Source organism: Salvelinus alpinus, chromosome 9 (assembly GCF_045679555.1).
Source record: "Salvelinus alpinus chromosome 9, SLU_Salpinus.1, whole genome shotgun sequence".
Classification (NCBI taxonomy): Eukaryota; Metazoa; Chordata; class Actinopteri; order Salmoniformes; family Salmonidae; genus Salvelinus; species Salvelinus alpinus.
Window position 1 is genome coordinate 6556150 of NC_092094.1, and position 15653 is coordinate 6571802.

The 15653-nt window shown below is 41.1% G+C and overlaps 1 protein-coding gene across 1 annotated transcript in view; it reads right to left on the minus strand.

Moving 5' to 3' along the window:
- The window catches only part of LOC139584214 (homeobox protein aristaless-like 4), a 57203-nt gene extending 44452 nt beyond the window's left edge, over positions 1-12751 (minus strand). Inside the window, exon 1 of the mRNA XM_071415802.1 lies at positions 12042-12751. Within this exon, the coding sequence (XP_071271903.1) occupies positions 12042-12396 (355 nt within the window). The 5' untranslated portion in view covers positions 12397-12751. The remainder of the gene's footprint in view (positions 1-12041) is intronic.
- Between the last annotated feature and the right edge of the window lie 2902 nt (positions 12752-15653).

Sequence of the window (15653 nt, forward strand, 5' to 3'; positions counted from 1 at the left end):
GGGGATACTCTTAGTGGGTGAGTCAGGAATACCGGGGTTACTCTTAGTGGGTGAGTCAGGAATACCGGGGTTACTCTTAGTGGGTGAGTCAGGAATACCGGGGATACTCTTAGTGGGTGAGTCAGGAATACCGGGGTTACTCTTAGTGGGTGAGTCAGGAATACCGGGGATACTCTTAGTGGGTGAGTCAGGAATACCGGGGTTACTCTTAGTGGGTGAGTCAGGAATACCGGGGTTACTCTTAGTGGGTGAGTCAGGAATACCGGGGTTACTCTTAGTGGGTGAGTCAGGAATACCGGGGTTACTCTTAGTGGGTGAGTCAGGAATACTGGGGTTACTCTTAGTCGGTGAGTCAGGAATACCGGGGTTACTCTTAGTGGGTGAGTCAGGAATACCGGGGTTACTCTTAGTGGGTGAGTCAGGAATACCGGGGTTACTCTTAGTCGGTGAGTCAGGAATACCGGGGTTACTCTTAGTGGGTGAGTCAGGAATACCGGGGTTACTCTTAGTGGGTGAGTCAGGAATACCGGGGTTACTGTTTGTGGGTGAGTCAGGAATACCGGGGATACTGTTTGTGGATGAGGACTTGGGGAGCTTAGCCGACAGGGAGAGAGCATCTCAGAGCTATGTGGAACTGTCTCTTACGGAAAACCTGCATGAATTTAATGCGATCTTATGTGAAATGAATGTGATAATGTGACAACACGTAAACGTAACATGTGATAACATTAAACTACACATGAGAAAGCATTTGAGAACATGTGAAAACAGGATCTCATGTGAAATAAATGTGGCAACATGGGGATGCAACATTTCAACATGTGATACCATGACATACACTTGACAACATGTGAGTTACTTTTTCACATGTTAAAGTGGTAAATAGATTTTCACATGTTAAAGTGGTAATTAGATTTTCACATATGAAAGTGGGAATTAGATTTTCATATATGAAAGTGGGAATTAGATTTTCACATATGAAAGTGGGAATTAGATTTTCACATTTGAAAGTGGTAACTCGATTTCACATATGAAATTTGTAATTAGATTTTCACATATGAAAGTGGGAATTAGATTTTCACATATGAAAGTGGGAATTAGATTTTCACATTTGAAAGTGGTAACTCAATTTCACATATGAAATTTGTAATTAGATTTTCACATATGAAAGTGGGAATTAGATTTTCACATATGAAAGTGGTATTTCGATTTTCACATGTGAAAGTGATAATTAGATTTTCACATGTGAAAGTGGGAATTAGATTTTCACATATGAAAGTGGGAATTAGATTTTCACATTTGAAAGTGGTAACTCGATTTCACATATGAAATTTGTAATTAGATTTTCACATATGAAAGTGCGAATTAGATTTTCACATATGAAAGTGGTAATTAGATTTTCACATGTGAAAGTGGTAATTAGATTTTCACATGTTAAAGTGGTAAAAAGATTTTCACATGTTAAAGTGGGAATTATATTTTCACATATGAAAGTGGAATTAGATTTTCACATATGAAAGTGGGAATTAGATTTTCACATATGAAAGTGGGAATTAGATTTTCACATATGAAAGTGGGAATTAGATTTTCACATATGAAAGTGGTAATTAGGTTTTCACATATGAAAATTGGAATTACATTTTCACATATGAAAGTGGTAATTAGGTTTTCACATGTGAAAGTGGGAATTAGATTTTCACATTTGAAAGTGGTATTTCGATTTTCACATATGAAAATGGGAATTAGATTTTCACATATGAAAATGGAATTACATTTTCACATATACATTTTCACATATGAAAGTGGGAATTAGATTTTCACATAAGAAAATGGGAATTAGATTTTCACATATGAAAGTGGTAATTACATTTTCACATATGAAAGTTTTAATTACATTTTCACATATGAAAGTTTTTCACATGTGAATCTGCAATTTTTTAAATATTTTTTTGTAAGGGAAGTAATTAAATGGTATCGGGTTTGAAGGGATGAGGATCGCTGTTCAGATAAAATAGTGCAATAAATCACGACAATTTGATTACATTTGACATGATTACTTAGTACAGACTTTCCTACAGAGCATCTGAAACATGTTGTTACGTTACAGCCTTATTCTAAAATGGATTCAATTGTTTTTATCCCTCATAAATCTACACACAACACCAAAATGACAAAGTAAAATCCGTTTTTGTAGAAAATTTTGCAAATGTTACAAAAAAAATAAAATAAATGAAATATTACATTTACATAAGTATTCAGACCCTTTACTCGGTACTTTGTTGAAGAACCTCTGTCAGCGATTACAGCGTCGAGTCTTCTTGGGTATGACGCTACAAGCTTAGCACACCTGTATTTGGGGAGTTTCTCCCATTCTTCTCTGCAGATCCTCTCAAGCTCTGTCAGGTTGGATGGGGAGCGTTGCTGCACAGCTATTTTCAGATCTCTCAAGAGAAGTTTGATCGGGTTCAAGTCCGGGGTCTGGTTGGGCCACTCAAGGACATTCAGAGACTTGTCCCAAAGCCACTCCTGCGTTGTCTTGGCTGTGTGCTTACGGTTGTTGTCATGTTGGAAGGTGAGGTCCTGAGCGCTCTGGAGCGGGTTTTCATCAAGGATCTCTCTGTGCTTTGCGCACATCTTTCCCTTGATTCTGACTAGTCTCCCAGTCCCTGCCACTGAAAAACATCCCCACAGCATGATGCTGCCACCACCATACTTCACCGTAGGGATGGTGCCAGGTTTCTTCCAGATGTGAAGCTTGGCATTCAGGCCAAATAGTTCCATCTTGGTTTCATCAGACCAGAGAATCTTGTTTCTCATGGTCTGAGTTCTTTAGGTGCCTTTTGGCAAACTCCAAGCGGGTTGTCATGAGCCTTTTACTGAGGAGTGGATTCCGTCTGGCCACTCTACCATAATGCCCTGATTGGTGGAGTGCTGCAGAGATGGTTGTCCTTCTGGAAGGTTCTCCCATCTCCACAGAGGAACTCTGGAGCTCTGGCAGAGTGACCATCGGGTTCTTGGTCACCTCCCTGACCAAGGCCCTTTTCCCCCGATTGCTCAGTTTGGCCTGGCAGCCAGCTCTAGGAAGAGTCTTGGTGGTTCCAAACTTCTTCCAATAAGAAAATACGGAAAAGAATCACGAAGATGGAAGGAGATAACAGCTGCCAACTTACATCTGCAAAGACATGGTTACACGGTCCAGAAACGGGGGGTTTGGTGAGTTGGTGCTAACACTCGAGACCCAAGGTAACTGTCACGTCTGCTCCCGCTCTTCCCCTCCCCCTGGCGCTTGAGGGCGCCAGAATGCCTTGCATCACTCACTCCTGCCATCCATCACGTACACCTGCCTTTCCTTGTCACGCGCATCAGCGTTATTGGACTCACCTGGACTCTATTATCACCTGTTCATTTCCTCCCCTATATGTGTCAGTTCCCCAGCTCTGTTCCCCGCTTCTGCATTGATTGTTTTCTGTTTGCTAACGCTGTTTATGTCTCGTTCCATGTCCGTTATTTATTAAATGTTACTCCCCGTACCTGCTTCGTCTCTCCAGCGTCATCTGTGTGACAGTAACAAATGCAAATTGATATGTGACACGTATTAATGCCAACATAACATGCAAAACAGGCAAGCCCCCAAAATATAATTTAGGCCTAAATTTATTTTGTTTACAACTATAGTTGAAGTGTTTTCCATTTACCTTTTTAGATTTTATACATTCATATTTTATATTTTGTTACAATGCTTAATTGAAAATGTGCACAAAGGTTCTAAATAAAAGGAGAAATAATTAAATATGAGTAAATACCTTTTATTTGTTGAGTTTAATTAAAAATGTAATAAGAAATAAGCCTTTACGTGTGGTTATTTTATATAAACTATTTATTCATTGAATTTACATAAAATGTGCCATATCGTGATTATGTATCGTTAGCGGGATATGAAATTACCGATATCGGAATATGAGATTTTGGCCATATCGCCCGGCCTTATCATATTTGGAATCCTGTAGTAACCCAAAAGGTGTTAAACAAATCAAAATATATTTTATATTTTAGAATCTTCAAAGTTGCCACCCTTTGTCTTGATGACAGCTTTGCACACTCTTCTGTATATATAAATATGTGATGGGATGTATAGACATGATGGACAGTATTTGGATAGAATATGTAGTATATCTGAAGAATACATGGATAGAATAGTATATGTACATCAATAGTTAAATAAGATTAGCCTTGACTATAATACAGTATTTACATATGAAGTGGGTAAAACAGCATCTAAACCTTATTAAAGTGACCAGTGTTCCATTATTAAAGTGACCAGTGTTCCATTATTAAAGTGACCAGTGTTCCATTATTAAAGTGACTAGTGTTCCATTATTAAAGTGACCAGTGTTCCATTATTAAAGTGACCAGTGTTCCATTATTAAAGTGACCAGTGTTCCATTATTAAAGTGACCAGTGTTCCATTATTAAAGTGACCAGTGTTCCATTATTAAAGTGACCAGTGTTCCATTATTAAAGTGACCAGTGTTCCATTATTAAAGTGACCAGTGTTCCATTATTAAAGTGACCAGTGTTCAATTATTAAAGTGACCAGTGTTCCATTATTAAAGTGACCAGTGTTCCATTATTAAAGTGACCAGTGTTCCATTATTAAAGTGACCAGTGTTCCATTATTAAAGTGACCAGTGTTCCATTATTAAAGTGACCAGTGTTCCATTATTAAAGTGACCAGTGTTCCATTATTAAAGTGACCAGTGTTCCATTATTAAAGTGACCAGTGTTCCATTATTAAAGTGACCAGTGTTCCATTATTAAAGTAACCAGTGTTCCATTATTAAAGTGACCAGTGTTCCATTATTAAAGTGACCAGTGTTCCATTGTTAAAGTGACCAGTGTTCCATTATTAAAGTGACCAGTGTTCCATTATTAAAGTGACCAGTGTTCCATTATTATAGTGACCAGTGTTCCATTATTAAAATGACCAGTGTTCCATTATTAAAGGGACCAGTGTTCCATTGTTAAAGTGACCAGTGTTCCATTATTAAAGTGACCAGTGTTCCATTATTAAAGTGACCAGTGTTCCATTATTAAAGTGACCAGTGTTCCATTATTAAAGTGACCAGTGTTCCATTATTAAAGTGACCAGTGTTCCATTGTTAAAGTGACCAGTGTTCCATTATTAAAGTGACCAGTGTTCCATTATTAAAGTGACCAGTGTTCCATTATTAAAGTGACCAGTGTTCCATTATTAAAGTGACCAGTGTTCCATTATTAAAGGGACCAGTGTTCCATTATTAAAGTGACCAGTGTTCCATTATTAAAGTGACCAGTGTTCCATTATTAAAGTGACCAGTGTTCCATTATTAAAGTGACCAGTGTTCCATTATTAAAGTGACCAGTGTTCCATTATTAAAGTGAGCAGTGTTCCATTATTAAAGTGACCAGTGTTCCATTATTAAAGTGACCAGTGTTCCATTATTAAAGTGACCAGTGTTCCATTATTAAAGTGACCAGTGTTCCATTATTAAAGTGACCAGTGTTCCATTATTAAAGGGACCAGTGTTCCATTATTAAAGTGACCAGTGTTCCATTATTAAAGTGACCAGTGTTCCATTATTAAAGTGACCAGTGTTCCATTATTAAAGTGACCAGTGTTCCATTATTAAAGTGACCAGTGTTCCATTATTAAAGTGACCAGCGTCATAAACACTGGACATAGTTTGTTTCTATTGGACATAATATTGGCACAAATATATTCCCATGCAGACACTTACTCTGTCTCTCAGTACTATCAATCCAATGTGTTCGCTATCACCACATAAATAACCAGAGATATCACTTCCTGGTTCTTCTAACACATATTCACAGTGTCCAACTCTGGCAGGAGGCCATCACAACACAGCCAGGAGATTTTATATTCTTCCACTGCATGCTGGGAAACATATCTCCACTCTATGACAACATTTGTGGAATATCCTCAAAGGCATAGTTGTGCAGTATGTAGGAGTGAATGTCACGAAGAAAACATTCATCTGACGATGAAAACACCCATCTGTGGTGATTCCTATCGTCTCATAATATTTCAAATAAGATAAATAAGATTAGTCAAAATGTCACATCTAAACTACCACTTCAAGTCATTTTTCATAATCTGTTGTATTACTATGTAAAGTGTCTCTAGGTCAGGACATTGAGTCCCTGAACACAGGGCATTGCGGTAGGTGTACCATCAGCAGCACCGGGGATCCAGGCCTCGGCATCACACAGTAACAATGTGTAGGTTAGTCTTTTGCCACAGCCGCTGCCAGACTACACTAAGTGAGAGTCATGTCATTACGATGAGGAGTCAGCTCTCTGTTATCCAGATGTTTCACTTAGTCCTCAGTTGATCTCAGATGCAGTGTTCACAACTAGCTAACTAACTTGTTATTGGAGAAGAAAAAAAATTTAAGACGCATAATGTCAGTAATCCTGAAACAAAATAGAGGACATGATATGTGAGTATTTCTTCACCTTTCTCCAGACACGGCTGTAAACTACAACATTATCCCACATCAAAGTACTGAAAGAACCTCGGAGACCCCATGATGCAAGACGATATGTGAATGTAAACATTCACCCTACTCACGTATGCCTGCCAGTGGCGACGTGACGTCCCCCCCCCCCCCCCCCCCAAGACACACAAACACACTCACACACCGTTCTCCCTAATCACTCAAAACGGAGCTCCAAAACCCGAAACCCATTTCTGACGTTTGGTTTATTTACTCGGGGCATTGGTGAAACGGGGTTACGTACACCAGTCCCACTCTGTCATCTCAGGGTCCATCTGACAGACTCTGTGGCTTTGGAAGGGGCCGTGTTGTGGAGTCTCAAATAATAACTATAGGAGTCAGTTATAGACAGCATCCCAAATGGCACCCTATTCCCTATATAGTACCCTACTTAGTGTTCACTGGTCAAAAGTAGTGGAATAGGGTGCCATTTGGGACACATGAATACACATCTGGCTTGTATTAATGGGGGTAGCTAACTCTCCTGTAGTGCTGTGTGGCTGGGTACGGCCTGGTCTACATTCCTATAGACTCCTGCTCTGTAAGCACTCCATCAGTTCCACCGGTGGTTTGCTCTCAGTCATTGTTGTCTGTGGTCAGGTAGAAGTTTCTGTAGGTTGAGGCTCACAGTCCCAAAGGTACAGACCATAGAGGTTTTCATCTCCTATAACGTCCCGTGGCCCTGTTGTCCCATGCGTTGCCTGCGTGCACTAGCCTTTAGCGTGTATACGACCAAGCCTAAGGCCCTATCTTTGTAGTGTTACTCGTCGATCACACCAACAGCGTCATTGCATTTTGGTACACCAGAATTACATTCATTTCCAATGAAAACGCTGGGTTTTGCCTTTGCAGCATTGCATTGCAGAGGCAGTTGCAGTGTGTTCTGTGTGGTGCACATGTTAGGATTTATCAAACGTATGCTTCAAACTGTATGTGTAGACGGCTTGACAGAAATGGTAGCAGAAGGTGAATGTTGAACTTTGTTGCATACATATTCAGATGATGCTGCGTGCTATTTTGCGCGATGACGCTGTCGGTGTGTTCGAAGCGTTAATACCATTTTTGCGCAATGACGCTGTCTGAGTGTTCGAAGCGTTAGTACCATTTTGCGCAAATGCTCTGTGGGTGTGAACGAGCCTCGTTAATGATGATAATGCCTGGTATAAGACGAGCAATATAGTTGATTTGTTATGGTCAGTGTCGAAGGAGAGATACATCGTTGTAAATATTCCCGAAATATGTGAAAAGAGCAAAGCCAAAGAACAATAATAAAGACTTGTTAAGTCAGAAAGTCGAGTACTAAAAGTACATTAAATGGCAACTTTGGGGGAAAAACCATGATGGCTGTCTGCCTGTGTTCCAAGATAGGTGTGAATATAGCGGTGATATAGTGTAGTTTCACTGCCAAGAATTCATGGTGTGTGTGTGTGTGTGTGTGTGTGTGTGTGTGTGTGTGTGTGTGTGTGTGTGTGTGTGTGTGTGTGTGTGTGTGTGTGTGTGTGTGTGTGTGTGTGTGTTATTTTTGTATCTAGGTAGACAATGGTAATATGTGTGCATAGCAGACAAGTCATAATGAACAAACCCATTTCCATGTCATTAATAATAAACCGTCGAAGCGCATGTAGTGACGATACGACGAGGTTGTGCAATATCTGCTCCCGGTGAGTAGACTACCAAGACCCCACATGATAACACAAGCCAGTTGATGCCCGAGGCTTTAGCTAGCCTCCCAACACTATATCATCCCCGAAGCTATCTATCTATCTGGCTGTAACATTTTATAGAATAACATTACAGAGCTCTCCTCCGGGAAACCTATTGTATTTAATGATCGCAGTTTAAACGGTTCGCTGTGTCATTGGACTTTGCCAGATGTTTTCGTTCGATGGAGGGGTTCTCTATCCTTGGCTCTCACCTTGAGGGGAAAAAACACACACACACATACACAGTGCGATAACGATTTCACTCGGTATAAAAAGGCCTGACTCCCATTGTTTGCAGTCACGGGAAAAACAGTTTACTTTTCGCTTTATGGGGTGTATTTTGGCGTGGGTGTGTGCTGGCAGTTACGGCAGAAACTCGTTATAATACAATCTGATCCTCGGTTTTAGTTTTTGTACCCTAAGTCATGGGGACGCTTGTCATTTGGAATTCACGCTTTTATGAGTTATTGCATTTTGATTGGAAATTAAATGCAAATTAAAACAAATTATTATTATTATTATGCACTCGTTCAATTGGTAACGGCCTTGGTTGGTAACAGCAGTTATTGTTTTTAGGAATTAGCTCAGTTTACTTTTTCTTTTAAAGATTATTAAGATAAACAAAAGTTACATTTTGAGAAAATAAATAAATAAATCCCGTGCAAATAGATCCACTAATAATAATAATAATAATGATGATAATAATGTGGCGCTAAAATGACATTATTATTAGGATATAATCATTGTTGTGTTCTGTTTCTGTTTTTGGTGTACGTTTTAAAGGCTTTAATTTTCCTTTTTTAAAGTCAGATTTAATCAAGATTTATTAATGAACGGGCTGTTCTTTCTCTTTAAAACCTCCCCTGTCTTGTAAAAGACAACAACTACTCTGAATAATAGAACCATTGGTGCAATGTTTTTCGAAAGGTTCGCGCATCGGACCAGCAACACAAACGGTGTAATTACATCTTTATAACAGTCGCTTTGAAATAGTTTAAACGTTATCCTCTGGAACAAATATGTAAACGATGTGAGAGCATAATTATATATTTATTCCCTTTCTTTGGGCTCTGTTTAAACACAAATCTAGATTATTTTAGTTTCAGTTTTGCTTTCATATATATATATATATATTAGTTTTTTTAACTTTATTAATACTGAATACTGAAGTGCACCAATCCAGGAAATGATAGGCCTATATTGCATTCGCAACTCTTTTGCCGTTTCGAACATGATTCACGTCTCATGCCAAAGTCATTACGCTGTGCTGTTATGCTAATTTACATTATCATTATGCAACAGTCTAACATGAACGAGCGTCACGTTACTAAGTATCTTGTGGTTTACTTTGCGTCCTGCGGCCTTGGTGAAAGTCAATCCGCGCTCCTTCAGCTGTCCATAGCCGTGCCATACAGTCAGTGAATTTAATAAGAATGTGGCATACGAAACAAAGCATGTAGGTTTGGTACATTTTTTGCCCCCACAACAAACAAAAAAATCAATGCCGTGCGCGAAAAGAGTTATCACTACAACTTTAGACTGTAATTTATTGCAATCATTAACCTGTAGGATTTTGACCTGATGGTTTAGGACCTAAACGCAAGTGTCGAGAGATTATTAAAGTCATTATTCAAATCTGTTCAAATCTGTGTCTCCGGGTTTATAAATGTTTGTTTCGTTAATATCTTATTCATGTAACTGAACTGGAGCAATAAGATTTTTTTTTGATATTGGGAAAATGAACTCTTTATCCACTTTAAGGGAGCCCAAAATGTATCCTTTCCAAAAGACATCCACATCATTTTACTATAACCCTGCCAGGTTGCCCGTGTGTTTCTATTGTATCGTTAGATCTTATAAAGACAATGGTTTAGATGGCAGGCCGTGATTTAGAAACGTATGTCTAACCGAAACCATAATGCATATGCGTGTATGATTGTTCAAATTTACACTTTGATGCCTGTCATTTTGCCTCAAAGCACGGTGTGTGTGTGTGTGTGTGTGTGTGTGTGTGTGTGTGTGTGTGTGTGTGTGTGTGTGTGTGTGTGTGTGTGTGTGTGTGTGTGTGTGTGTGTGTGTGTGTGTGTGTGTGTGTGCGTGTGTGTACACGTTTTACTACACTTGGTAGTACCAGAAGTCCTCACAAGAATAGTAAACCAACTAAATTTCAGAGAAGTGAGGACATTTTACCAGTCTTCACTTATAATAATGATATTTTAGGCTTAGGAGTTAGATTTAGGGTTAGAACTAGGGTTAGGTTTAGGAGGTTAGGTTTAGGGCTAAGAGTTAGAGTTAGGTTTAGAGGTTAAGAGTTAGGTTTAGGTTTAGGGTTAAGAGTTAGGGTTAGGTTTAGGGTTAAGAGTTAGGGTTAGGTTTAGGGCTAAGAGTTAGGGTTAGGGGGTTAAGAGTTAGGGTTAGGGGTTAAGAGTTAGGGTTAGGTTTAGGGCTAAGAGTTAGGGTTAGGTTTAGGGCTAAGAGTTAGGGTTAGGGGTTAAGAGTTAGGGTTAGGGGTTAAGAGTTAGGGTTAGGGGTTAAGAGTTAGGGTTAGGTTTAGAGGTTAAGAGTTAGGGTTAGGGTTTTGAATGGGAAACAATTGTTGGTCCCCAAAAAGTCCTCCCAATTATAGTAAGACATAGCTGTGAGTGTGTGTGTGTGTGTGTGTGTGTGTGTGTGTGTGTGTGTGTGTGTGTGTGTGTGTGTGTGTGTGTGTGTGTGTGTGTGTGTGTGTGTGTGTGTGTGTGTGTGTGTGTGTGTGTGTGTGTGTGTGTGTGCGTGCTGCGTTACTTGCTCCCTACAGATGCCTAATTGTGCAATATATCATCACACCTCATAGTTTTCAGTTTATTGCTTAAATGTCATATTTCGGGGACCGGAGCTTCTATCCCTTTATAGCTCATTCAAAATGTTAAAAAATAATAATAAATCTCAGTCTAATTAGCTCCCCTTATTTGTGTTGAACAAAAGTGATGGCGTAATATATGTTGGATAAATTGGTAGCCTTATGTATGATGTTTTGCTGGTGTATTAATAAGAAACTAAAGTGTAAATATTCAAACATAAACTACTCGGCTACGCCAGCCATGCCGTTGAGGTCAAGTCATCAAAATATCAACACAGACAACAAAAATAAACTATTTTACAAAAATAAACCAATAAACCATACAGAATAGAAAGGCCTATGCCAGAATGAAATCGTTCAGCATTATTCGTTATGATTGTATTGAGCTCAACCAACAACGTGGTTTCATAAAATATCTATGGCCATGCAGTTTCTAACAGATAGCATGCGTCTTTCTGTTACAAGGAGTCTTTAAGGGATTTTTAAATGCTGCATTAACTAACTCCAGTTACACTCTGGCCTCATAAAATCTGCACATTTTTTACTGTCGTTATGGCCCCTTGCCCACACGGCCCCAGTTTGTTAGTTCAGTAACCTAGACATTTCTGTTTTGTCTGTTTGGGTGCTGATTGACAGACGATGGCCTAGCCGCCGAAACGTTGCTTTTGCTCTCGTTGCCTCGCGAAATGGATAAAATAACTTTTGAACTTTTTATTTGAGTGGAACCTGTACAAATATGAATAGGATGTGTGAACCTGTACAAATATGAATAGGATGTTTGAACCTGTACAAATATGAATAGGATGTTTGAACCTGTACAAATATGAATAGGATGTTTTGATTTTAGTCAATGCACCAGTTCTGAGCGCGTTTGTTTCAAGAACCTTTGGATGTTGATTGTTCCCCACGCGAACGGCGACCTAAGAACCGTTCGGAACTCACCATAGCAGGGGATGAGCGCGTCGTTGTGTCCTCCGCTTTCCTGGTGGAGTTTTTCGCCTTCCGGGGGTGTTTTGCAGATTGGTCGTTGCATGAAGAGGTGGTATTTGTTGAAGTTGTTGCCCTCCTCTGTGCCGTCATCCAGTGACTGGCACCCCTGTTGGAAAGGACTCCGAGACTTCTCCTCGTAACCCTGTTGTCCTTTAGGTAGGAACGTCGGGCTGTATTTGGTTTCACTCGGTTGGAATATTCTGAAGGGATCCGATGGTTGCTGATCCCTACCGTGTGGCGAAGGCGTGTTATAATATGAATCCATGGATGTCATATCACAGTATGAAACGCACGTATCTGCGTTCATTCCTAAAAAAAAACAACAACAAAAAAGCAACGTTTGAATCGAAAAATTCCAAACCGTTTGTTTCTTCGTTCTCCTTTTCCCCTTGCAGCAAGACCCCTTTCTCTCAAGCACTGGCGAACACACACGCACACACACACACTCTCTCACACACACACTCTCTCACACACACACTGCAACATCTGGGGTTGGTTATAAAACCGAATTAGATGTTTTCCAGAGACTTGCAGCAGACTGAACAAATGAATGCAAAGAAAGCCCCCTGAAGGTTTAACCGGGGTAAGGAACTAAAAATGCCGTTGCTTTACAGACGATGCCACTGGTCCCACTAAAGTCCTCTGCACACGACACTAGTGAACGTCCGCGCCAAACCAGCTCTGTTATTATTCAGACAACAGAGATGGAGATGGAAAATGGGAGGTCAAGCAAGAGGGACATTTTTTTCTTGTTTTCTTTGTAAACACGAGGGAGACACAACACATGACATTCATTTGATTAGGAGTTAATATGACTGCTTTGATAAATGCACATCGTGTGCACATGAGAGATAATTGCTCTGAGTCAATTATATTTTTCCCCTTTTATTTAACCGGGTATATATATATATATATATATATATATATATATATATATATATAAACTCTGCAAAAAAAGAAATGTCCTCTCACTGTCAACTGCGTTTATATTCATCAAACTTAACATGTGTAAATATTTGTATGAACATAACAAGATTCAACAACTGAGACATAAACTGAATAAGTTCCACAGCCATGTGACTAACAGAAATGGAATAATGTGTCCCTGAACAAAGGGGGGGTCAAAATCAAAAGTAACAGTCAGTATCTGGTGTGGCCACCAGCTGCATTAAGTACTGCAGTGCATCTCCTCCTCATGGACTGCACCAGATTTACCAGTTCTTGCTGTGAGATGTTACCCCACTCTTCCACCAAGGCACCTGCAAGTTCCCGGATTTCTGGGGGGGATGGCCCTAGCCCTCACCCTCCAATTCAACAGGTCCCAGACGTGCTCAATGGGATTGAGATTCGGGCTCTTCGCTGGCCATGGCAGAACACTGACATTCCTGTCTTGCAGGAAATCAGACACAGAACTAGCAGTATGGCTGGTGGCATTGTCATGCTGGAGGGTCATGTCAGGATGAGCCTGCAGGAAGGGTACCACATGAGGGAGGAGGATGTCTTCCCTGTAACGCACCTCGTTGAGATTGCCTGCAGTGACAACAAGCTCAGTACGATGATGCTGTGACACACCGCCCCAGACCATGACGGACCCTCCACCTCCAAATCGATCCCGCTCCAGAGTACAGGCCTCGGTGTAACGCTCATTCCTTCGACGATAAACGTGAATCCGACCATCACCCCTGGTGAGACAAAACTGTGAAGAGCACTTTTTGCCAGTCCTGTCTGGTCCAGCGATGGTGGGTTTGTGCCCATAGGCGACGTTGTTGCCGGTGATGTCTGGTGAGGACCTGCCTTACAACAGGCCTACAAGCCCTCAGTCCAGCCTCTCTCAGGCTATTGCGGACAGTCTGAGCACTGATGGAGGGATTGTACATTCCTGGTGTAACTCGGGCAGTTGCCAGTTGCCATCCTGTACCTGTCCCGCAGGTGTGATGTTCAGATCCTGTGCAGGTGTTGTTACATGTGGTCTGCCACTGCGAGGACGATCAGCTGTCCGTCCTGTCTCTCTGTAGCACTGTCTTAGACGTCTCAGACTACGGACATTGCAATGTATTGCCCTGGCCACATCTGCAGTCCTCATGCCTCCACCCCCATCTATCTTCAGAGCTCGTGCTGCTAGGCGACCTAAATTTGAACATGCTCAACACCCCAGCCACCCTACAATCTAAGCTTGATGCCCTCAATCTCACACAAATTATAAATGAACCTACCAGGTACCACCCCAATTCCGTAAACACGGGTACCCTCATAGATATCATCCTAACAAACTTGCCCTCCAAATACACCTCTGCTGTTTTCAACCAAGATCTCAGCGATCACTGCCTCATTGCCTGCATCCGTAATGGGTCAGCGGTCAAACGACCTCCACTCATCACTGTCAAACGCTCCCTGAAACACTTCAGCGAGCAGGCCTTTCTAATCGACCTGGCCGGGGTATCCTGGAAGGATATTGATCTCATCCCGTCAGTAGAGGATGCCTGGTCATTTTTTTAAAATGCCTTCCTCACCATCTTGAATAAGCATGCCCCATTCAAGAAATTTAGAACCAGGAACAGATATAGCCCTTGGTTCTCTCCTGACCTGACTGCCCTTAACCAACAGAAAAACATCCTATGGCGTTCTGCATTAGCATCGAACAGCCCCCGTGATATGCAACTTTTCAGGGAAGCCAGAAACCAATATACACAGGCAGTTAGAACAGCCAAGGCTAGCTTTTTCAAGCAGAAATTTGCTTCCTGCAACACAAATTCAAAAAAGTTCTGGGACACCGTAAAGTCCATGGAGAATAAGAACACCTCCTCCCAGCTTCCAACCGCTCTGAAGATAGGAAACACTGTCACCACCGACAAATCCACTATAATTGAGAATTTCAATAAGCATTTTTCTACGGCTGGCCATGCTTTCCACCTGGCTACCCCTACCCCGGACAACAGCACTGCCCTCCCCTCTGCTACTCGCCCAAGCCTTCCCCATTTCTCTTTCTCCCAAATACAGTCAGCTGATGTTCTAAATGAGCTGCAAAATCTGGACCCTTACAAATCAGCCGGGCTAGATAATCTGGACCCTTTCTTTCTAAAACTATCTGCTGAAATTGTTGCCACCCCTATTACTAGCCTCTTCAACCTCTCTTTCGTGTCGTCTGAGATCCCCAAAGATTGGAAAGCAGCTGCGGTTATCCCCCTCTTCAAAGGGGGGGACACCCTTGACCCTAACTGCTACAGACCTATATCTATCCTACCCTGCCTTTCTAAGGTCTTCGAAAGCCAAGTCAACAAACAGATTACCGACCATTTCGAATCCCACCACACCTTCTCCGCAATGCAATCTGGTTTCAGAGCTGGTCATGGGTGCACCTCAGCCACGCTCAAGGTCATAAACGATATCGTAACCGCCATCGATAGGAAACAATACTGTGCAGCCGTATTCATTGACCTGGCCAAGGCCTTTGACTCTGTCAATCACCACATCCTCATTGGCAGACTCGACAGCCTTGGTTTCTCTAATGATTGCCTCGCCTGGTTCACCAACTACTTCTCTGATCGAGTTCAGTGTGTCAAATCG